This window comes from Engystomops pustulosus, chromosome 6 (genome assembly GCF_040894005.1).
Source record: "Engystomops pustulosus chromosome 6, aEngPut4.maternal, whole genome shotgun sequence".
NCBI classification, from domain to species: Eukaryota; Metazoa; Chordata; class Amphibia; order Anura; family Leptodactylidae; genus Engystomops; species Engystomops pustulosus.
The window spans coordinates 84345796-84372030 of record NC_092416.1 but is presented as its reverse complement, the minus strand read 5'-3'; the positions used below and the strand labels follow the sequence as shown (position 1 = coordinate 84372030).

General features: G+C 41.3%; 1 protein-coding gene across 4 annotated transcripts in view; it reads left to right on the top strand.

Moving 5' to 3' along the window:
• The first annotated feature begins 222 nt into the window (after window positions 1-222).
• LOC140135392 (myosin-binding protein C, fast-type-like) overlaps window positions 223-26235 on the top strand; it is an 89827-nt gene continuing 63814 nt past the window's right edge. For 3 of the 4 annotated variants that reach the window (XM_072156868.1, XM_072156866.1, XM_072156864.1), the window contains exon 1: window positions 223-369. In XM_072156868.1, coding sequence (XP_072012969.1) covers window positions 348-369 — 22 coding nt within the window. In that variant the 5' untranslated portion in view covers window positions 223-347. The remainder of the gene's footprint in view (window positions 370-26235) is intronic. The other variant, XM_072156865.1, reaches the window with a different exon arrangement.

Below are 26235 nucleotides of genomic sequence, written 5' to 3'. Positions count from 1 at the left end.
ATACAAGTTAGCAAGATGTCGCTGATATGTGCATCCCCTCCCAACTCCCCTTGTCTCAGTGTACTCAGCAGCTGATACCTCTATCTTACTTATAGCAAGACTTTTTATGAACAGGGTTGGATCCTGTCTCTTCTTTTTCTTGATACTGTTAAGGCTAGGATATGATTCCCCACCACCCAATCATGTTTAGGAAAGTTTATGGAACGACTTAGGAATTTGGCAACTAATAGCAGGGGTCAGGTGACATTTATCAAGGTCTCAGAGGAGAGCAGACACTGTCTTTAAAGAGACAAGAGAAGCCTCGAGAGAGAGTTTGTCCCTGGACCCACGACGAGTGTGATCCAACCATGCCTGAACCAGCTAAACCTGGTAGGACAGTTTCCTCTGCATGCATAGCCTTATGAATGCAGGGAGCTGAAGTAGGGAGATGATTACATGTCAGGATTCTGTCTTTAGAGAGCATCCTACTACTGATTTACTGCAATGTACTGTTTAGTAGGGACAATATATTGAGCATGCTTACTTTAAGAACTATATTATTTTCTATATCAGTGTTACTGTACACAATATATTGTTAATTGTGGCTTAGATTATATTAATTATATGGTTAATGTAACATATCATGCCTTCCTTCCTTCCTTCCTTCCTTCATTCATTCATTCATCCATTCATTTCAATGGAGAATGTTACTTTTTAAATATAGAATTTATATATGACAGCTGAAGAATAGTTAGAAAATTCATATATTACAAAGAGATAAAAATGTATAAAGGATGTTATCATAATGGAGAAAATTTACAAAATGAAATACATTACAATTTTGTCACTTTTAATGTGCTATATTTATATTATATACATGTATTCTCACCTCACTTGCAATCTTTGGAAAAGTTTCTATAAGGGAACATATCGTCCAAAATATTTATGCAAATATACATCTACTGGATCTTGCATTTTTCACATGAAATTATTTTCTACTTATGCAACATATGTTAAAGGATCTTTTATATACTATTAACATGATAAGGGGATACATTGTGGGGTCCACCTAACTATAGTGCAGATATGTTGGACATATAGTACTTTTAAAAGCTTTAAACTGTGACTTTATGTCCAAAGACCTAACATCATGCATTGAAGTTTTGAAAATGTGTATCATTTATCCACCATTTATATAAGAACTGCTTTTAAAAGGAAACAAGAATGTAAGTTTCTAAGGATTTTTTAAAAATCTAAATAAAACAAATCAATTATTCTAATAATTAGTTTCAATAAAGACTAAAAAATGAAATCAAAATAAAGGCAACACTCTTCTGGCTTTCATATTCATTTGCATTACAGGTAAAATTTGGATTCAGAATATGTTCACACGGCAGTAATCTGCTCAGTATTTAGTGTGAGTTTATGTGAAACCTACAGATTAAAAGTGGAAACAGTCTTAGCAGAATATTGTCATGTGACTACAAAAATTCACAATTTTTTATGCATTACAAAAAAGTAAGTTGTTACATATTTCAAGACATATGAGACAAAACATAAGATGTGCTTTGAAATAATTTTTTTTTAAGTTTTGAAAACTTTCACCCACTATCAAAACAAGGTTTTAAAAATTTTTGCATATATCAATGATCCTCTGTATTTAGGGATGCAAGGGTAATGACAGTTGTGTTTTATATATTATCCCACATCAAACATTCATAGAGTATTAATATCTGCATATGATTGATGGGTGCTAAGTACTCGAAACTTAAACCGTTCAAATAACCAATGCCGCCTTTGGTATTTTGGGCTGATGTGATATTTTTCCAGAACTGGTCTCCAAGTTCTAACAGGATTAAAAATTCTGTCTGTTTTAAATGAAACATAGCAATAAGCAGCTCTATCTATCTTTAAAGGCAAAGGCAGCATTCCAAAGCCAAATACTGGTGAAACTTTTATTCCATATTATGCTAGGTATCTTTTTCCAAATATTCTTTTTGTTGCTTTAAAAAGGGGCTACACCAAGATGTTGCATTAGATGGAATAAAAGTTTCACAGTTTATTTTTCAGGATTGCTAGATATTTGACAAGTAAATGATCAATTTTCAGTGTAATAATGATAGATAAACAAAAAAGGACTAAAGGGGTTGTTACTTCTGGAATCCATCCCTTCCTGCACATGTACAAGACACCCTCTTTCAATTACTGGCTATGTTTTTACATATAAGCAATGGACAACATAAAAAAATATCTTTTGATCTTTGGACAACTTTTGATATCCTTTAAAGGAAACCTACCACCACGGATCTACCTATTAAGGTAGATCGGGTGGTAGGTGCGTCTATTGTACATGAGGATAGCACTTTTAAGGGCTAATCCTCACGTCCCCTGTATCTTTTTATAACTTTTATTGCCCAAATATGCACATTTTCTAAAGAGGCTACTGGGGCGTGGAGTAGTCAGAGCTGAGGCTACACCGCGCGGCTACTCCACACCCCAGTAGCCTCTTTGATCCTTCTACCCGCATATCTTGGTCCAGCAGCTACGGCCCATGCCCTTGTCCACAGAACGCAGGCCCGTGGCTTCACAGTCACTGCTCCAAAGCCAGAGCTACTGCACATGCGCAGAACTTCAGCTTTGTGGACGAGGGCGTGCAGCTCCTCGTAGCTGCGTGCTGAAGATAGAGGATCAAAGAGGCTACTGGGGCGCAGAGTAGCCGCGCCGTGTAGAATCAGCATCGGCTACTCCACGCCCCAGTAGCCTCTTTATAAAATTAGCATATTAGGGCAATAAAAATTATAACAAGATACAGGGGACATGAGGATTAGCCCTTAAAGGGCAACCCTCATGAACAATAGAGGCACCTACCACCCAATCTACCTAAATAGGTAGATCCGTGGTGGTAGGTATCCTTTAAGGTAATAGCTTATGTCTTTCTTTATTGCCTTTGTGTTAACATGCATCTAAATGTTCCAAACTAGCAACTTACAAAACTCCTGCTTTTATGAAGTTGGTCACATCTCCTGCTGATCAATTATTTAAGGGCTTTGGAATAGAAGCACCTTGTCTCTATGGAAACAATAGGGGTGTACTGCAATTAATTTCTCACTGATTCCAAATTTTGACATGTTGATGTTTTAAATATGATGAGATATCATATCAGTTTTCTTGCGTGTTGTTGCTCATCTAAGGTTGTAATTTGAAGACATTAATAGGCTTTACTAAATTATAAAACTATAGAGGGCTTACCTTTTTTACAAGACTGTAATTTACAGGAAAATCTCTTTGCAAAATCAGAATTTCCTATCCACAAAGATAGGTAACATAGAAAAGAGGCATGTAAATTATGAGGTTGTTATAAATAGAATTCTATACAGCAGATACCACAGTGTTGAAAGAAAAGGTAAGGTATAAATGTTAATGATATGCTCAATGATCTCATAACATCAACGCCAAAGAATATTTGGTTAAATTCTTTCCATCACATGACCAGATCAATTACCCATTTTGCAATGACAATTGTCCTCAAACATATCTGTTGGGTCTCCGGTTACAATAATTATGGCACTAAGAAGAAAGACATTCTCCAGTAAGGACCTTGGATACTGTTATCTACATGCTTTACTCATTACATTGATGATTGACAATGACAATGTCAGTTGGCCATCAGTGTTGTATAATGAAGACTTTCATGTAGTTGGAGTCAAAATTAGTCATAACATTAATAGAATGTAAATCTATGCAACGCCTAGAACCTTGTTCAATCTCAAAGTCATAAAAATCATAAATAGAATATGAATGTAACCTAAATTTATTACTTTATTATGCTGTATATTGTTTTCTGTTATACAGTTTATCACATATTTATAGTAAGATTGCAATTCAGCCTAGTCCGTTTAGGGCTACTCTTAGAAGCCATAGTAGCCTCTAAGGATAGAAATGTATGAAGAGGTTATTTCAATGTGATCACTGTATGCCATTTGTGTACTGTATAGTAGTATTAGGAAAGGCATTGCACAACACAGCACTACAATTGCTTCATTTTTTCATTGTATGGCTGTGGTAGTGTTGTATAGAATTGTTAGTATGTGGCACTTTTATGGTTTCATGCAGTATGGTGCTTTTTATAAGTTAATGGGGCAGATTTACTTACCCGGTCCATTCGCGATCCAGCGGCAAGTTCTCTGCGGTGGATTCGGGTCCGGCCGGGATTCACTAAGGTAGTTCCTCCGACGTCCACCAGGTGGCGCTGCTGCACTGAACTCCGCTGAAATGCACTCATGTACACCGGCCTATTCCTAGTGAAAGTAAGTGCAAGCTCCGCGACACTTTTTGTTTTTTAAATGCAGCTGTTTTTCCGAATCCGTCGGGTTTTCATTCGGCCATGGCCCCGATTTCCGTTGCGTGCTACCAGCGCCGATGCGCCAAAATCCGATCGCTTGCGCCAAAATACCGGGGCAATTCAGGGGAAATTGCCGCAAATCAGAAATATTCGGGTAACACGTCGGGAAAACCTGAATCGGGCCCTTAGTGAATGACCCCCAATATGTGGTAAAGTTCATTCATTTCATCGTTGTATATCATGTCTAAAGGGGGCAAGTGATGGTGTTGCAAACTGTAGTTAAATTACAAATTTGTGTTGTTGTTATTTTGTATTCTAACAACAATCCATTTAACCCTTTCACGACCTGTGACATAATAGCACGTCAAGGGTCAGCTGCGGGTGCATGGAGAGTCCTCTCCTATCGCAGCAAAGACTTCCCTTTAACACCCGCAATCCTTGCCGAGGATCGCCGCTCCCCATGACGTCATCGGGGAGCAGCGTCCTTCACAGCCTCGGGTTATCAGCACATTGTAATGAATGAGGAGGAAAATCACCATATACAGTACATACAGTATATAGTATGGCAGTATACTGTAGGATCAATTGGACAACCTAGGGTTAAAGTACCATAGGGGGTCTGAAAAATAGTTAAATTAAACATTTTGAAAAGTTTAAAAAAAAATTATTAAAAAAACCCCAAAAAATTCTAATCACCCCCCTTTCCCTAGAACTGATATAAATATAAATAAACAGTAAAAATCACAAACACATTAGGTATCGCCACATCCAAAAATGCCAGTTCTATCTATTTCATTTTGAAAAATATAAAAAACAATAAAAAGTGATCTAAAGGTTGTACAGTACTAAAAATGGTAGCATTGAAAACTTCATCAGAAGTCACAAAAAAGATACCACCCACAGCACTGTACACCGAAGTATAAAAAAGTTATTAGCACCAGAAAAAGGCAAAATAATATTTTCTTAAGGCCCCTACCACAATTGCGTTTTTCATGCGCGTTTTCTGCACGTTTTTGACGCTCAGAACTTACATTGCACTTTGAGCCATTGTAATCAATGGCCTTTTTCACACTTTTTAACGCGCGTTTAAATCTCGACATGCTCTACTTTTACACCATACAAAAGTATGAAAAACGCACCATACAAGTCTATGGAGATGCATCAAAAACGCATTGCACTCTGAGACACACGCAAGTGCAATGCAAGTGCAATGCGTTTTTCACGCATCAATTGCCATAGAAAAGATAGAGCTTAGTCCAGAGTCCTGAGTACTGCGCGTGTAAAATGCATTGAAATTGCATTGAAAATGCGCATGAAAAGCTGAGACACTGAACAAACTCTGACTGAAAACTAATTGAACTCTGATGAAAAATGTCAGTTTTTCACTGACCAAACACTGATCGCACCCTGATCAGACTCTGACGTGATCTGCAACGCAAATGTGGAAGGGGCCTAAATTTTTGTAAATGAATGAAAACATTATAAAACCTATACAAATTTGGTACCCCCATGATCGCACCGACCCAAAGAATAAAGTAGACCTGTCAATTGTGGCGCACAGTGAAAGTCGTAAATTCCAAGTCCACAAGAAAACGCATAGAGGATATTTCTTCTTCCTCTATCTTGCTTTGTTTCCCAAGGTACTTTCCTTGAACTACACTGATATTATCTTTATGGGGTGCCAACCCCCTTCTTATGCAATAATAGAGCCAATATACAGTATGTAGAAGATCCTTGTTCTGGACTCCCAGCACACAGCACGCCAGCCCCCTGAACTAGGGAGATTTAGTCTGTAAATGCAGTATATAGTTGGTCATTCTTTGAATGTGGATATGGACACTGTATGGCAAATATATGGCCAGATAAACCTTCTCTAGCCAATGAGGGCAGAGTGCCTAGAGTTCCGGGAGCAGGACCTCAGCTAAGTGACAGGCAGATGCGTTTAGAGACCCACAAGTTGTCTTTAGGAATCTTGACTCTATTTAACAGTCTTTGACGGTTTGAGGTAACCTTTGATATATTAGAAAAGAGCACTAGTTGCCAGAAAAGTTATTTATGTTCAATACAGCTATTGATATGTGTTAATGGACTTAACATTGGCAGGTAATTGAATACCAACAGAGGAGTAATGCTCATTAAGCATGTTGTTATCATTAAATATAGGACTACTATTACATAACTCTTACTGGCTAGATGGACATAAACTACATGTAAGTAATACTAGTTGTATGATTTGCAGACTATCATTTCTCACTGATTTAACTAGCTGAAGACAGATTCTGTAGTATACAATTATACTAAATGGAAATGCTGATACTAGATAAATGTGTCCTGTCTCTGCTGCATCATTATACATAGATAGTGTTGAAAATACCAAGTAATATAGTATAAAATGCTATTTGTACCTACTTTTATATTCCTTTTCCTAGTAATAATGATATTTATATAATATGATAATAATTCTATTGTTCTATTGTGCTTTGTTTAAATATTTTTCCAATAACCAAAATAAGGGGCCTGTATTTTCTTGTTTGCTCCATGTCCATAGGTATATGCTTCAACCTTTCCCATCACAGGGCATTTATAGGCATTTTAGTCTAAAATTCTAAAAGTCTAAAATTACAACATGATTGTTATTGACTGTTATAAACAACTACCAGAATATTGTCAAGCAGCGTAACACCTTCTAGTTTTTGTTTCTTTCCTGGCCAAGTGTGTTGGCATCATGCAGAAAATCAACTTTGAAGTGAGCTGCAAATTAGTTGAATGAAGTCAAAGAGGAGGAGAATTTAACACTGAATTCAAGGTTACGAGCACTGAAAGTCTCCTCCTTTGTGATAGAAATCATGCTTCTAACTTCCGGAGATCTGGTTACTGATGTCTCTTTATGCAGGACCATCAATTACAGTGAATTACAGCGACTTTATACAACCAATTTACATCTCACTTCCAAGTAGATTTCTCGATGATTTCACCACACTGGGTCTTGAAAGAAACATGATCTGGAAGGTGTTCAGCTGCTTGACAACATACTGGTAGTGGTTTATTAGGTCAATTTCTCATCACAGTTTCCCTTTAATACCACATAACTCATGTGGATATGTAGTACCCACAGGCTCTTAACCTTTTTGAAATCTACTCAGCAGTGTAGCATTGTTTGTACCCATGGGATATTTCTGATTCCATGGTTCCTTCCATTTGTGGTTCCCTATATTTTATATGGTGCTATATATGACACCATAGATTCATAGAATATACCATAATATTGTGTCCATGAGCCTCTACAAACTATGGACCACCCGAAACTCCCTGTTGCCTGATCCTGGTTGGCAAATGTACAAATGTGACTTTGGAGTCACCCTCTATGCTACAAGTGTAAAATTGAAATGTTCAGTGTCAGACTGGGGTTACCAGTAAAATAATTTTTAGGGCCTACCTCTGTGCAACGCTCACTGATTTTGAGAACAGGGGTCCACTGGAACCCCATAATAATGGAGTGGCTGGTTTCATAAGTGTTCTGCCTTTCTATGGTGCTTTCTTATAGAGAATGACTGAAGGAAAGTGGTCCTGGTCATCCTGCTGCTCCTTTCTGATAAGGAAATAGAAATTACTTTTTCAATATCATTGGGGGAGGGGGCATAACTCAAAATTGCAAACAAAAAATCTCTGGTATATTCTTTTTTTTTAAGCTGCACAAAAAAGCCTACAAAGTGCATTTGTTTCCAAATACATGGAATTGTGCTATCCTATAGCAAAGACATGTGTCCTTAATATAGAACGCTAATGGATGACAGAGTATTATGTAAGTAACCATTAGAACAGTACAGCTGTAATATGTTAGCTTAGTTGTTTATATGGCAACATATCAAGTATCAGTTATATATGGACGACTTGAGATTCCCAGTTGTGTTTGGTCATTACTCTTGGATACTGAAGATTAAGTGTTAAGTTGGCTAAATGTGTTTTACTTATTATGGAGGCTATAGATAAAAGGAGGCTGTAAAGTCAGACAAATTATAGTAGAATACCGTTGGATTAAATCTATGGATACAACACTCACAGCTCAGGTGTTTGTAATGCAACACTTGCAATCTATTAGCACACCAATGAACAGTTGTATTTCCAGGGTTTTTTTTAGAGATTGTTTTTTGGACATAAATCTATACAGAGTTTTGATAATGGAAAAACTAATGCAAATATATAGAACTATTTTGGCTTTAAGTCAATGGAAAAGATTCCATTATTATTGATGAGTTGCTTGTATGAATATTGTGTGCACAATGTTCTATAATATAATTGATGTAGAAAGTGCTGTATTTAAATAAAGTTGCGCTGGGTCCACTCAACACTAGTAGCAAACTCTGCTGCACTGCTCTTATAATCAATGGTATCCACATCTTAAAAATGCAGATACAATAGATTTTTTTAGCGACTGTACAACAGCAGGGAGTGCCTCAATGACTTCCCACCCAAGAGTAATCCAGCACCCATGGTCACTACTAAACATGAAATGGCATGCTGATTGCAGTCCACTCATATTTTTGATTGGATATGATTTGGAAAGACCAACATTTTGTCCCAAAGATGACAATGTATGTACGAGAAAGGTAAAGACAAAGCCGGTGACTTAAATATTTGACATTTTAATGCCAGAAAATCATTTTCCTCATGAAGTTTTCTGGTACCAATATAAACCAATATAAAAGTCCAACACTGATAAATTTCCCTCACATAATGATTACTAGACGTTACATTAGTTTGCATGCAGATTAACATAAAGCCTGAATAATTGTTTTATCATTCACGTCTTGCACTGTTTTTATCGTGCCATTAAAAGATGAGCTGCAGGCGATGAAGCAGCTGTGCCACTACTCCAGGGATGTTCCGAAGTGCAGACATGACCTTTAACTTCTGTAATGTTAACTTCTAGAGCAGCCATGACATGTTATACAAAGACAGTTAAAGGTTAAATAAACTAAGATTTTTATTTGAGTAAATGTATATTAAAGTTTATATGGTTCTAACTTGGAACAAAAGAGCCAAAAAAGAAATAGGCAAGTAGATAGATAACTTTAAGATAAAGAGACAGATTTGGTGAGGTCAGACACCATATATGACTTCCTCTTTTCAATGCATACAAAGCTAGTGATGAGTGAACCTGTTAAAAATTGTCTGAAGAAGTATAACATTTTGGTGTGGGTCGCCACTTCCGATGATGTTATCAGTGAGTGACGATCCTCCTCAAAATGCTAGTGCCGTTGTGTGTGCAGTCGCATTGATTTTAAAGAATTTAATGCCTGCGATTACTACCAGCACCAATCGCAGGCACTAACTGAAGTTCAGGGTCTGGTCCAGGGAGATCGAACCTGCAAAGATTAGTAAAGATGGGTAACAACACAAACTTGCTGTCTGAATTTGCAAGTTGTTATGAGGTCTCCTTAGGAATCTCATTGGAAGATTTTACTCCCTATTCGTTCCATAGAAACAGAGTTACAAAAAACAGTGTATTAGAATTAGAATTAGCAAGATGGCGGTCATATAAAAGGGAGTGAGCTGAACAAAATGTAGATAGTTAGAGCAGCTTTTATTTCCACACCAAACCTTTACTCTATTGTCATCATCACCAGTCTAATATCCTCTCTAATGATCCTCTTTGATACTCCCACTCCCAAGGTGCAGCCACCTGTTGCAAGTCTTGGGGAAAACGATCTGGCCACCTTCTTTAAAGATAAAATAGATTGTACATTAGAGGAAATTTCCTTACCATACCTCACCCTGTTCACTCTCTTCTTTTGAGCCAGTCACAGAGGAAGAAAGGTCCAGGCTCCTCTTCTCTGCTCGCCCCATAACCAGCATCAATGACCCCATCAAATCTTCTACAGTCCCTCCTCTCAGCTATTACTTCTCACCTCTCTCCTGGTGTCTTGAAGTACATTGTGCGCTCTTGGTTTTCTTCCTCTTCAACCGTACTTTTAGTGTCTCCTTTTCTAGATCTCTCCTCTTCCTATTACTGTCAGGGTTCCTCAGGGATCAGTCCTAGGTCCTTTTCTCTTTTCCCTCTACACTGCACCAATTGGACAAACCATCAGCATATTAGGATTTCATTATCATCTTTACACTGCTGATACCCAACTATATACTTCTGCTTATAACATCACCCTGGCCTCACTGCAAAATGCAGTGATTGTTTCTCTGATGTCTCTAACATTAGGTACTCTCTGAAACTCAAATTGTCTTTCTAGTGTCTATTAACCGACCCAACCCTGACATATCCATTTCTGTCTGTTATATCACCATAGCCCTATGGCAACAGGCCCGCCGCCTTGGGGTTGTGTTGGACTCTGACCTCTACTTTACACAATATACATTCAATCACTTGCAAGCTTTTGCCGAATGTACCTCTAAAATATTTACAGAATCCCCCCATGTCCTACAGTGGAAACCTCTAAAGCCCTAATTGTTGATTCACTCCACAATCTATTCTTAATTCTTCAGCTAGACTTTTCTTTCAGTCCAGACACTTCAAGTTACTGCACTGGTTGCCCGTCTTCTGCTGAATACAGATTAAACTAATCTCCCTTATCCACAAAGCTCTCCACAATGCTGTACCACTCTACCTCTCCTGCCTCGTCTCAGTCTATAATCCAACCTGTGCTCTTCAATCTCCCAGCAATCTAAGATTAATTTCTTCTTGAAATTCTCTTCTACTCACATCTCCAGGACCTGGAATGCCCTTTTACATATTAACTAACAACTACTCAACCACCAAAATTTCAAACATGCTCTTAAAACCCATGGCCCTGACTCCTTTGGTTTCATATGATTATGGACTTGTAAAGTCTTAATCTGTTTGTATATGAACCCTTTGTCTTGTAAAGCTCTGCAGAATATGATGGTGCTATATAAATAAATATCTCGATAATGTAACCATTCTGTTCACCATTCTAATTATAATATGCATGAAAATGATCATAAGCCAAAGGCATAATATTCTATGGAGAAAACCATATATACTTGAGTATAAGCCGAGTTATTCAGCACATTTTTTGTGCGGAAAAAGCCCTTCTCGGATTATAATCGAGTATATAAAAAAATAAATTTAGTACCCTTTTCACCCCGCAGCACCTCTTTGCGTTTCCCGCAGGGCCGGCAGATGCACATCTATGCGATCTGCCAACACACAAACTATGGCGCGGCAGTGTCTTAGTTTGTGTGCTGGCAAGTTGCATAGACGTGCATCTGCCGGCCCAACCAGTAACTCAAAGATGTGCTCCAGAAAGACCAGGGTCAGCGTCGGAGGGTGAATACTAAGTTATTTTTTTAAAGGGGGTACTGTGCTGGGTATTATATTTAAGCGAGCACTCTGCTGGGCATCATATTCATGGGTGCACTCCGCTGGACATTATACTAATTGAGGCACTCTGCTGGACATATAATTAATTGGAGGGGCTGCTGTGGACATGTCAATCACGAGGGGAGACTCTGGACATTTAATTGATGAGAGGAGACTACTGGACATTTTATTCATGAGAGGAGACTACTGGACATTTTATTCATGAGAGGAGACTACTGGACATTTTATTGATGAGGGGAGACTACTGGACATTTTATTGATGAGGGGAGACTTTTGGACATTTTATTAGAGAGTAGCGGCTGCATTTCCCACCCTTGGCTCATACTCGAGCAACACGTTTTCCCAGTTTCTTGATGTAAAATTAGGTGCCTTAGCTTATACTTGGCTTATACTCAAGTACATATTGTACCTTCAAATGACACTACAATGAGCATATGGTTAAGATTAGTGCTACTGTTATTGAGGGGTCTTTAATTAGTAGTGGCAAGACATTTGCCACATGACATGTTCTTCTTGCTTGCTAAGCTCAGATTACATGGTATTCTTAAAGTATTGCAGCCAAACATAGTTTAAGTACATTTTAGAACATGATAGAGTACACAAATCTACTGTAAATGTCAGTGGCATATCTAATATATAAAGCTGAGCGTATGTATGTGTGTATGTCCACTAAAGGAATCTGCACCGTTGTGTTTACAATCACCACATTTTGTACAACCGCTCCCTTTGACTAATGGAACATCATAAACTAGGTTTTTTAGTCAAAATTTTCACCCCACTCTTTCCAAAATACACTTATTAACTAAGCACCATATACAGGAGCTATTGTCTGCTGCCTGCTGTTGCAGTAAGCAACCAATCATGGTTCAGCTTCTATTTAGCCACAGGTCTTGTGTGAGTATGAGCTCTGAGCTTTGACTGGTTACTATAGACCAGTGAAGGCAAACCTTTTGGACACCGAGTGCCCAAACTACAACCAAAACCCACGTATTTTTCGCAAAGTGCCAGTGTGACAATTTAAGCAGTAACTTATTACTCTCTGCTCTTTCACAGGTTTAAATTGTATAGGCACCTGAGGATACCGATACAGTAGAACAAAAGAGAAGAAGTTTGGATTATCATTGTAGCATTCTTCTAGGGTCCTGGGAATGCAACAGGCCTTGAGTCCTGTCTGGCGAACCCTGCCCTGGGGAGATAGCAAGGGTGCCCAAATAGAGGGCTCTGAGTGCCACCTCTGGCACCCGTGCCATAGGTTCGCCACCACTGCTATAGACAATGCATATAAGACTGCGTATGTGTGAGGTAATATGGATAGAAATACAGAGGCAAACAGACATAGACAGAGAGATAGAGGCAAACAGACATAGACAGAGAGATAGAGGCAAACAGAGACAGACAGATAGAGAGAAAGACACACACAGACAGACAGAGATACAGAGATAGACACACTGACAGAAAGACAGACAGAGAAAGATACAGAAAGACAAACAGACAGAGAGAGAGAGACGGAGAGAGCGAGGCAGACAGAAACAGACAGAGACAGGCTGACAGCCAGAGTGACAGAGAGACAGAGACAGACAGAGAGAGACAGAGGGAAAGACAGAGAGACAGATAGAAAGACCGAGAGAGAAGAGAGAGACTGATAGATATAGACGGATATAGATAGATATAGAGAAAGCTAGATAAAAAAATATTGTTTGTTAACCCATTCTATTTTTTACAGCTAAGAGCAGTTAATTACAATCACCGGAAATGCCGGGGACTACAGCTAGTATACTATAAAAAGACAGAATACAGGATTATATTAGCATTGACAATTAAAGAGCCCTTCAATGCAGTGGTCACCTTCAGCTGTAGGTCAGTGTATATATATTCACCCGTGTGACCCTTAAAGGGTTTATCCAGCTTTATAAAAAAATCTAGAAGAGGGCTAGGGGGGCTGTAAAAAAATAAATGTGTCTGTCAGTTATGTGTCTGTTTGTTTACAAGAGCAGGCACTCTCAGCTCTGACAACTTCTCTGACTACCCAACAGTAAGTGAAAGTTGTGGGAGCGAAAAGTGCCTGCCCCTATAAACAATCAGGTGCTGGGGCAGGGGACGGTTGGGTGTTCCAGGTGAGTGGAAGTTGTCAGAGCTGGGTGTGACTGTACCTGTAAACAAGCAGGGGGATGGCAGCGGACGATGGCACAGGAGACCAGGAGCACTGGAGAGATTTTGTACAGCCTCCACCGTCTGCCAGCCTACCTCTAGATGTTTTAATAAAGTCAGACAGCCCCTTTAAAACTTATTTGGGTGAGAGGAAAAAGTAAAACAAAAACACAAGTAAATTTGAAGTTTAACTTAGAGAATAAGTCAAATAGCTTTGTGGCTACATGCAAATGTACATGGTGCAAATTTACCAAAAGTGCCTCAAAATAGGACAGTGGTGATGGATGATAAATCTGTCCTTGTTTAAAACTTTGCACCTCCTACTAGTTTACCTAGTTTTTGCAACAGAAGTGTGACAAAATGGTGGCTCATTTGCATAATTTTTGCACATGCCCTTTTTGCCAAGAAGCTGTGCCCCCTTTTCATAGATATAAATACAGATATATATATATATATATATTGTGAGACACTGAAGGGGTTAACTGTGGATGGGCGGTATGTTTCCCCTAGGTTTTGCTATTATGCAAGGCCTTAGTGCTGAGGTTGGGTGTCCAGCACCTTGGACACAGGTGATGGGAGCAGCCCAATCAGTCTTTTTTTTAAACCGCTCAGCAGAGCTGGAAGTGTTGTCTCTCTCTGTGGAAGGAGGCTGGAGAGCACACAGCACTGACCTCTGTGCCTGGAGCAGCCAAGTGATTTTGTATAGTGGTGAGTTAGTGAACGCCTGTATAGTTAGCACCCTGACGGGTAGGATTTTTGTTTATTTAATGTAAAGGCTGTTTTATTTTGCTGCTACAATAAACGCAGGCGAGACCTGTTTTGGACTGTACTTTGGTGTCACTGTCTTGAACTGCATCACAGCACCCCGCTACCACGGTCTCTACTGGGCCAAATCTCCCACATATGGTGCTTCGGATTGCGGGCAGTTCAAAAGACACACACCTGAAAGGCTCGCTACATCCTGCAACATTGCATGGCCTGGGTGAAAGCAGCAGGCAAATTGCAGGATAAAGCCAAGATGGAGGACTTTATTAAAGCCATGCTCCAGCAGCAGGAGGAGAGGTCCCGCCAGCAGCAGGAAGAATCCCAGGCTAATCGACAGCTGCAGCAAGCCATGCTCCAGCAGCAGGAGGAGAGGTCCCGCCAGCAGCAGGAAGAGTCCCAGGCTAATCGACAGCTGCAGCAAGCCATGCTCCAGCAGCAGGAGGAGAGGTCCCGCCAGCAGCAAGCCATGCTCCAGCAGCAGGAGGAGAGGTCCCGACAGCAGCAAGCCATGCTCCAGCAACAGCAGGAAGAGTCCCGAGCCATGTTCCAGCTGATGATGGAAAAGTTTTCTGGCGTTATGGCAGCACCGCAAGCGACGACTACTGAGGGGTCCCATACTGGTTTGCAAGGGTACCCGGTTGTCCAGCATTCCGCATGGGCTGCAGTGCAGAAGGCTTTACAAAAGATGACGGCGACCGACGACGTGGAGGCTTATCTCACTGTGTTCGAGCGAGTAGCTGAACGAGAGGAGTTACCAGCTGAGCAGTGGGCAGATGTCCTGGCGCCGTTCCTGACAGGCGAATCGCAGAAGGCCTACTACGACCTGAGTGAAACGGAGGCCCGTGAGTACCCCCAGCTAAAGGCGGAGATTCTGGCTCGTCTTGTGGTCACCGTTCAAGTTCGTTCCAGCCGGGTCCAACCAGTGCTGAGGAACTCGTGTCCCTAGTAGAGAGATATCGGGCTACGGAGGACCTTCTACTTGCCTCTCCCACACGAAGCAGTGCCAGTGACAGGGTCACCAAACCATCTGGTAAGACTGCTACTGCGGAAAAGGGGAGACAGGTCAGGTTGGGAGGGGGTACACTGGGGGGCTTGGATACACAGAAACCCAGTGAGGCTCGTGACAGAGGTCATAGCCGTATCCAGTGCTGGCGATGCCATGAAATGGGCCATATTGCTGCCAACTGTCCCCTGTCAGTGGATCCAATGGACTGCAACCAGACCCGGCGAATGTCACTGTTTGCCCGGCCGGTTCTGGCTGCCGAGTCAGTCACGGATGCAGAACCCCAAGTGTGTATGGTCACAATCGGTGGTCACACGGTGGAAGCCTTGCTAGACTCAGGGAGTCTGGTTACCCTGGTGCGGGGAACTTTGGTTGATCCTGGACTGTACAGTGGGCGTAAAGTGGGAGTGTTGTGTATACATGGGGACACTCGCGAATATCCCACTGCTGTCATCAACCTACATACACCTTGTGGTACTATTACCCATGAAGTGGGGGTGGTGGGGACCCTGTTACATGAGGCTATTATCGGCAGAGACTTACCGGTGTTTTGGGACCTCTGGAGACGAAGACCCACCTCAGGTGCTGTTGCAGATAATGGACGTCAGGTATGTCCGGCCTTGGCCCCTGAACCCTTTGAGGCCGATGTACCCACACCAGCAGTAGGGGTGACCCCATGTGATGAATTATCTCCCCTAGAGGTCCTAGCTGGTGAGGTCGAGGGCCACGAGGAGGTGGCTGACATGCCGGACTTTGAGATTTCCCGTGAAAATTTTGGGGCTGCACAGCTACAGGACCCTACCTTGTTTAAAGCACGGGAGAATGTTAAGGTGATAAATGGGGTACTCCAAATACCAGGGACTGACAAAATGTACCCCCGAATGGTGATTGTTGGGGAGCTGTTGTACAGGGTCGACCAGATACGGGGTGAGGAGGTTGAACAACTTGTAGTACCCCAATCTCACCGTAGGCTGGTGCTAGAGTTGGCACACAAACATGTGCTGGGAGGGCACTTAGGTGCTGAGAAGACCCGGGAGAGGATCCTGCAGAGATTTTTCTGGCCCGGGGTGTGGGAGGAGGTAAACCGGTATTGTAGCTCCTGCCCTGAGTGTCAACTTACTGCCCCGGTGTCCCACTTCAGGAGTCCTTTGGTCCCGCTACCAATCATAGAGGTGCCATTTGAACGGATTGCAATGGATCTGGTTGGCCCCATAGTCAAATCCTCAAGGGGGCACCAATACATCCTGGTTATCCTGGACTACGCTACGCGGTATCCCGAGGCGATTCCATTAAGGAACACCTCCTCCAAAAATATTGCTAGGGAGCTGTTCCAGGTATTCTCACGCACAGGCCTCCCCAAGGAAATCTTGACTGACCAGGGTACCCCATTCATGTCTAGGGTAATGAAGGAGATGTGTAAGTTACTGCAGGTTAAACAGCTCCGCACCTCTGTGTATCATCCTCAGACAGATGGCCTAGTCGAGAGGTTTAACAAGACCTTGAAGGGGATGCTAAAGAGGGTGGTCAGCAAGGATGGGAAGGACTGGGATTGTTTGTTGCCCTATTTGATGTTTGCCATACGTGAAGTTCCCCAGTCCTCCACGGGTTTCTCACCCTTTGAGCTGTTATATGGCCGTTCCCCACGTGGGCTTTTGGATATAGCCAAGGAGACCTGGGAACAGGAGAGGACCCCCCACCGTAGTGTGATAGAACACGTCTCCCTTATGCAGGACCGCATAGCGGCGGTAATGCCCCTTGTAAAGGAGCACATGACAAGGGCACAAGAGGCCCAGTCTAGGGTCTACAATAGGTCAGCCAGACTTAGGACCTTTAACCCAGGAGACAGGGTGCTAGTTCTGGTGCCCACCGTTGAGAGCAAGTTCTTGGCAAAATGGCAAGGACCATATGAGGTCATGGAGAAAGTAGGGGAGGTTACCTACAAGGTATCTCAGCCGGGGACGAGGAAACCCGAACAGATATACCACGTGAACCTCCTAAAGCCATGGAGGGAAAGAGAGTCCCTGATGGCCGTGGGAGTAGAAAAAGCGTCTGTCCCCAAGAAGGGGACACCGGAGGTAGGTGTACCCGATGCCAAGGTGCCTGAAGTACGGATCTCGGGGTCCCTCTCCAGGGCCCAGATTCAGGAAGCAAAGGAGTTTGTGCTCCGAAATGTGGATGTGTTCTCTAAGTTACCGGGACGTACTTCAGTCATCAAGCATGATATCATAACCGAACCCCACATCCGGGTACACCAAAAACCCTACCGGGTCCCTGAAGCGCGCCGGCTTGCCATATCCGAAGAAGTCAGGCAGATGTTAGACCTGGGGGTCACGAGGAGTCTAAAAGTGACTGGTCGAGTCCTATTGTGTTGATTCCCAAACCTGATGGTTCCCTACGGTTCTGCAATGACTTTAGGAAGTTGAACGAGGTGTCCAAATTTGATTCTTATCCCATGCCCAGGGTTGACGAGTTGATAGAACGACTTGGACAGGCTAGATTCTTCTCCACCCTTGACCTGACGAAAGGGTATTGGCAGGTACCCCTTACTGACAGGGCCAAAGAGAAGACCGCTTTTGTTACTCCTGATGGGCTTTTTCAGTACGTGGAACTCCCCTTTGGGCTACATGGGGCTCCCGCCACATTCCAGAGGTTAATGGATCTCGTCCTAAAACTTCACCGGAGATATGCCTCGGCCTACCTGGATGACATCATAGTTTATAGTACCGATTGGGAGAGTCACCGGGCCAAAGTGCAAGCAGTGGTAGACTCCCTGAGGGCAGCAGGGTTGACAGCGAACCCCCAAAAATGTGCACTGGGTCTGGAAGAGGCCCGTTACCTGGGGTACCGTATTGGGCGAGGTGTCATCAAACCCCAAGTAAATAAAGTGGAGGCGATCCAGCAGTGGCCACGACCTATGAGCAAGAAGCAAGTGAGGGCTTTCCTAGGCATAGTGGGCTATTATCGCCGATTTATCCCTGATTTTGCTACCATAGCAGCACCCCTGACAGACCTGACCAAGGGTAGCAGGGCGGTGATGGTAAAGTGGAGTGAAGAGGCTGAGGGGGCGTTTCAGCGACTTAAGACGGTTTTGTGTGAGGGACCGATACTGATCACCCCTAACTTCACCAAGACCTTTATTGTGCAGACTGACGCTTCTGACGTGGGCTTAGGGGCTGTCCTGTCCCAAGTAGTGGAGGGTGAAGAACATCCTGTGACATTCCTGAGCCGCAAGCTCACACCTCCTGAGAAGAACTACAGTATAGTTGAGAGGGAGTGCTTAGCGATAAAATGGGCTCTGGAATCCCTGAGGTATTACTTGATAGGGCGACAGTTTACACTGGTGACCGATCACTCTCCCCTCACCTGGATGAGTCAGGCCAAAGAGAGGAACGCCAGGGTCACAAGGTGGTTCCTAATGTTGCAGAATTTCAAATTCACGGTAGAACATCGAGCAGGAAAGCTGCATGGGAATGCCGATGCCCTGTCTCGTACCCACTGTCTGATGGCCAAAAGTGTTCGCCCCCACAGGGTCAAACAGAGGGGGAGGGTATGTGAGACACTGAAGGGGTTAACTGTGGATGGGCGGTATGTTTCCCCTAGGTTTTGCTATTATGCAAGGCCTTAGTGCTGAGGTTGGGTGTCCAGCACCTTGGACACAGGTGATGGGAGCAGCCCAATCAGTCTTTTTTTTAAACCGCTCAGCAGAGCTGGAAGTGTTGTCTCTCTCTGTGGAAGGAGGCTGGAGAGCACACAGCACTGACCTCTGTGCCTGGAGCAGCCAAGTGATTTTGTATAGTGGTGAGTTAGTGAACGCCTGTATAGTTAGCACCCTGACGGGTAGGATTTTTGTTTATTTAATGTAAAGGCTGTTTTATTTTGCTGCTACAATAAACGCAGGCGAGACCTGTTTTGGACTGTACTTTGGTGTCACTGTCTTGAACTGCATCACAGCACCCCGCTACCACGGTCTCTACTGGGCCAAATCTCCCACAATATATATATATATATATATATATATATATATATATATATATATATATATATATATATATGAAGGAACCATGCTCCACATGTGTATTTCTGGTAGGTAAAGCATCCCTTCTGCCCTTCTGATGTCTTAATATAGAAAGCTTACATTCCTCTATCTACATTACTTAAGATCACTGTTAATCTGAGCCCTGTTCCAGCTTTGTCCCAGAGAGGTCAACAGCTGTCTGAAGTCTTGAATATCTCCAACAGAAGCAATAGAGAGCAATATGAAGTCACACAAGGAAGTCTATCTACTATACTGTATATGAAATGTCTGGAATCCAAGTGCTCCAAGGTTTTCTTACATTATATGAAGGGTGTGAGGTAAACACTGGGGGTGTTGTGGGAAGCGACAGTAGTTAATATGACTCTTCATCTGCTGGCTCAGCACTAACATGAATTTGAGATGCATGTATTATGAGACTCTGTGGCCAAGTCTACTTTATAGGAATATTTTCCTCATCAGGCCAGTCATGAAGTCCAAGGTTATAATCTGTGGCTATAAATAATATTGAGATTTCCGGACTACAAATAATAAAGTCCTGGCATAAAAGCACTATCTGTGGACACAATAGAACAAAGTATATACACCAGGTAATTTGAGCACAAGCAAACAAAAAAACAACAAGAAGAATCCAGCTCACCACTCAGATGAAACGTCCCCAGCGCACGGACAGAAGATCCCCCATAGACTCAGGGCAGTAGAGAAATTGTAGAAAGACCAGCGCTTCCGGAGACGATTGCAGTGTTAAAAATCATCCATTTTATTTGTTCCTCTTAAAAACATATCACACGGCAGAGTGCACAAAAATAATGGTAACACGGGGTAAAAACTTGCGTGTTTCGCTCAGATGAGCTTAGTCATGGTTCACCTACACAAGAGCTTTCAGCTCTATTTGAATGCCGCACTTCTCCATGGCGTGTGACGTCACAACCACGTGATCGCAGCGGCCACACCCCCCTGGAGAATCGTAACGGACTTACATCTAAAAGCATAATACAATAATTAAAAACTTACCTGAAATGGATCAACACCGGTAGAAGTGGTATTTCCAAGTATTTCTATACTTGGAAAACTATTAATTATCAATTTAAGCCCATTCCGGGGCATTGCATGACGCGCGGAAAGTATCAATGGAAGAGCAAGAGTGCTGTTTGCATTGTGTGATTATTCGTAACATATTATAACAAATTTGTTACTAGAGCAGTAGATACATATTTTCAAGCGGTATGATAGAAGGACACAACAATTTAAAGAATAAACATAACAAGCGTAACAATAAAAGCAAAAGTTTACCACATGTTAGCTTTCCAGAAACGGATGAATCCCTCAACAGCTCCTCCTCCTGTCCCTCCGATGATGCCTCAGATCGAGCTACCAATTGCAATAATACAGCTCCAAAAAACGGGGCAGAAGAGCCGGCAGGAAACACCGGACGGGAAAAGGAAGAAAGGATGAAGACGAGACGAGGAGTTTCAACACAACCGAAGAAACGGAATTAAATTCCTCGGTGTTGAATCTTTTGAGTTATATCATTTCTGAGGAACATTCTAAGGTTCTAAGCAAAGGCCTTAACTTTTCTCCTTCCACGGACTTTGACCTATACAGGACATTACTTGATGTAAACAAATTTATAAGAAATTTGACAGTTAAAAACTACTTTATGAATAAAATGTCCACTTGTCTGGAGGATGAATCCAGTAGCGAAATTGATAGTTCTCCTGCTGTGTTCAATCCAGAAGACACATCTATTTCTATTTTTGAGACTAGGAAGGAGGTTGTTGATTTTAGGGATCAAACTTACATCTTTAATCTTAAATTATTGGCTAATGAATCAGCAGAGATAAATGACAACATTGCTAGACCCTTTAAAACAAACAACCCTACCTTCTATCCCTTAATGTCCAGGTGCGACCATATGGATAAATTCCAGGATCTCGTGGAGAAAGACTTAACCGATCTAAAATCTAAATGTAACAGTATACCAAAAAAACATAATTTAACTAGATCGGAAAGACTCTCTCTACAAGACCTTAGAAATAATAAGGATTTGGTAATAAAAAATGCGGACAAAGGGGGCTCAATTGTCCTCATGAATGCATCTCTCTACAAAAAGATAAATGAGGAGTTGTAAAATGACCCTATATCATACCGCAAGCGTTCCTCTGATCCCACTAAGAGTTGTCAAAAAAGCTTGGAGAAACACTTAGAAGAAGGCATAACGTTAGGGGTGCTTAGGGGAGCTTAAAGATTTTTTTGTATGTCAGATTCCCTGTCACACCAGTCTTCCACTCTCTCCCCAAGGTTCACAAAGGGGTTTTTCCCCCACCCTGCCAACCTATTGTCGCAGGAATTGGGAGCCTTGGGGAGCGACTGGCTTGATCATTATCTGCAGCCACTCACCTGGGTTACACCCAGCTATCTTCGGGATACCAGACACCTACTTCAGAAAGTTGAAACAATCAAATGGGACAATACTTTTTGTTGGACGTCCTGTGATGTATGTGCTTTGTATTCATCGATTCCCCACGAAAAAGCTCTTGTGTATTTGGCAAAACATCTAGATGAGTTTAGTACTTATTCTCCAGAGCTAAAAGAATACATTCTTATGACAACCGAGTTTCTCCTAAAAAACAATTTTTTTATGTTTAATACACAATATTATTTGCAAGTGGAGGGGGCTCCTATGGGAGCAAAATTTTCCCCCTCCCTTGCAAATATCTATATGATACAACCCACACAGGTCATCTATAGAGTGGTTTGGCCGCTTTATAGATGATCTGTTGTGGATATGGAATGGAACAACACTGGAGTTTGACAACTTTGTGTCTTTTTTAAATTCGAATGACATGAATGGCCAACATACAAAGGACTACTTCGTTGGAAGACAAACAGCACAATAACAATAAAGGGCTAGAGGATAAACATACTCCCATATCCTTTATCACCACTTACAGTAACCAATTCCATCAAATTAAAAAAGTTGTCAATAAGTATTTACCCATTCTAGAACAGGACAATGATTTAGAAACTTGTCTTAGGTAAGGAGTACGTTTTATTTCTAAAAAGGCACCAACAATTGGTTCTTTGGTTTCCCTGAGTTTGTTTACTTATACAGAGGAGAATAAAAGTCATTACTCCTGGTTATATCATTTGGGCAATCATAAGTGTGGCCGCACACGGTGTTTGGCGTGCGTTTTTTTGTCAACTACGACTAACATGACCTATGAGATACATACATACATTAACTGTAATACCTCCTTCGTAGTATATCTCATCACATGCATCTCTTGTAACAAGCAATATGTGGGGGGCACAACAAACCCACTTAAGATAAGGATCAGGAAACATCTTTCTGACATAAAAAATACTAAACTAACAAACATTTCTGCGGTCTCTAAACACTTTCGGGAAGTCCACCAGGGGGACGTATGTTCCTTTAGGTGGATGGGAATAGAGAAAGTTAAAAAACCCACTAGAGGCGGTGACCATAAGAAAAAACTAATGAATAGGGAAACCTATTGGATGTTTGTCCTAAAAACAACACATCCGTCTGGACTTAATTGAAGACAGGATCTTATCCTGTGTTATTATTAAAGTTTGAGTTCCAGTAAACCACTGGGTTCTGCACTGTTTATGCTTCAACTTTTTTATGATTAGATTTTCCGTATAATAAGAAATCTCGGCAGGTTTCAAGTTAACACTATCTCCTGGTTTTGCCATTGACCAAAGTTTGTTGTGTCCTATCATGCCGCTTGAAAATATGTATCTACTGCTCTAGTAACAAATTTGTTATAATATGTTACGAATAATCACACAATACAAACAGCACTCTTGCTCTTCCATTGATACTTTCCGCGCGTCATGCATTGCTCTGGTAGGGATGGGCTTAAATTGATAATTAATAGTTTTCCAAGTATAGAAATACATTTAACTTACCCTTTCTACCGGTGTTGATCTATTTCAGGAATGTTTTTAATTATTGTATTATGCTTTTAGATGTAAGTCCGTTACGATTCTCCAGGGGGGGGGTGTGGCCGCTGCGATCGCGTGACTTTGTCACGTGATCGTGACGTCATACGCCATGGAGAAGTGCGGCATTCAAATAGAGCCGAAAGCTCTTGTGTAGGCGAATCATGCCTTAGCTCATCTGAGCGGAACGCGTAGGTTTTTACCCCGTGTTACCATTATTTTTGTGCACTCTGCCGTGTGATATGTTTTTAAGAGGAACAAATAAAATGGATGATTTTTAACACTGCAATCGTCTCCGGAAGCACTGATCTTTCTACAATACACCAGGTATTGTTTTAGTTTGTAACTATAATTCTGAGATTCTTAAGGTGAAAATTGTTTTGTTTTCTTTGTTAGAATAGTTAAATGTATTATGTATTTTTAATTAACCATCTGTCTTTCAATCAATGTATAATCACTGATAAAACAGTTTATAATAAGTCGATTTCCAGAAAATAGTTCCATATTCTCCATATTCCCTGCCACCTGCATTCTATTTTCATGAATCTTTCTGTTTATTAGCAAACATGTGTATAGAGAGTAAGAAATAGAGAATATCATCTTAACTATGGGATGATGCTGTAACAGCATAAGTGAGAGACACAGAGACTGCGGCAGACTTTTTATAAGTTATTCTGCACCATCTCATCTAGATTCAAGTAACTCATTATTACTCTATGTTCTCATGCTTTTGCTGTGTGAATTTATGATAAGCATACCTGGCAGTGTCTTATTTTTATCTATTGTGCAGTGTATAGAAGACATGGCAAATTTTATGTGAACATAACCCTAGACATTTAGAGGAGTTCTGTAGACAACTTTCAAGAAATTTTCAGATTTTGTTAGCTCTAATATTGTGAGTGGCTAATGATATGTGTAAAGGGGTTATTTCCGGGCCTACTATAATCATGAAGTCTTAAATAAATCCAGAACTTGCAATCTAGTCGACACGAAGGGACACTGTAGACACGTATGTCCTAGCACTTGTTCATGAGATTGCTATATATATGTACAGTATATGTATACATACACACATTTCTATTAAAAAAAGTTCTATATGCTTTGATTAAGTATGTAAACTGACAAAATACAAAAGGCATTCTACTTTAAAGAAGTCAATTGAGCTAAGGAAAAGTATTTAACTTTTTCCAAAACCAGTGTCATTTTTTACCTCGTGAGGTGTTTATCTGTGCTGTCCATCAGTCTCACAATCCGCTTGCAGCTCAGTTCATTCAAGAGAGTGGGGATGAGCTCCAATGAAAAACACAAATTGTAAATTGAAGAAAGAACTGTGCAAGGATGAGCACTTAAAATTTCCTGGAAAATCCCTATAGAGCAGGGATGGGAGTAGGAAAAATACTTACTTAGCAAAGTACGGCTCCCGCTTTTTGGACCTGACTCTGGCTGTAATGTCCGATGGGGTTATAGGGTAACACACTTCAGTTAATAAGTGGCTTCCTGGGACCAGGGCACAATAAGGGAATTGTAGTCCCCTTGAAAATGGAAGTGATGTCCCATTGCCTGAGGAAGTCACTCATTGGCTCGAAGTTCAAGACTTCATTAGAAAACACAATATGAAATCTGTTTTTCCGATCCCTGCCCCAGTCCCCTAGAGGTTTGACAGATTCCTGGAACACCTCTCTGACACCCCAGATACCTAAATACCGCTTTTAGCTGACAATAAACTAGAGGTTGTAAAGGGTTATGTAAATGATTCTTTGCTGACAACCATTGTCTGTTTGCTCTAAAAGAAAATTGTTTTCATGGCAAATACTTATCAAATTAATAGAAACTCAGGCCTAGCCAGAGATCACAGCAGACATTGCTTAGCGATTTGTCTGTTTATTTATGGCATTAACATACAACACTAACACTATTACAGATAAACTATGAAGGATAAGTCATGCAGAAAATGGGTTTAATGCATTGCCAGTTATAGTGTGCCATATATTATAATAATGGGAAATATGATTGGTTATCTATGTTAATGCTTTCTTTCAGAAATCAGTACTGATGGCGGGGTAAGTGTGAATGACAGGAGGGGAAGCAGGCTGATGAGAGTACGCATCATGTCTGAAAGTAATACTGGAGTGTGTGTTAATTTGAGCCCCTGTCAGACTGTTTTGGGGTCAGCTTGTTTTCATCTTGGAACTGCTGATCCATCACTTCACAGCTTCTCTTAAAATTTCTCTCCTTCATTGCCAGCAATCAGACAGATCTGTCAGACAAAGTGAGAGCATGTTCTCATAGGTTCTCTAGCTAATAAAAGACCTAAAAAGTTCACAGTAGTAAATCATGTTGAAGCAATCTTTAGATGTGCCTTTATGTCAGTGCTACTGATCAAGATTCGTGAAAAGAAAGTTGATTTTTGTGTATTAAATGTCTGTTTTTAATAAGACTTAATTGTTTCCTAGTCGTTTTGGGGAAAGTTACTTGATGTCATACTCGTGTTAGAAATGGCATCAAGATTGTGGTTATGTGAGCTAAAGAAGCTGAGATACAGGCAGAAAAAGACATAGTTTAAAATGCAGATAAAGATCCAATACATGCCTATTCTTTAAAATATCTCCATAACATGGTAATATAGAAGGGAAAATAGGCAC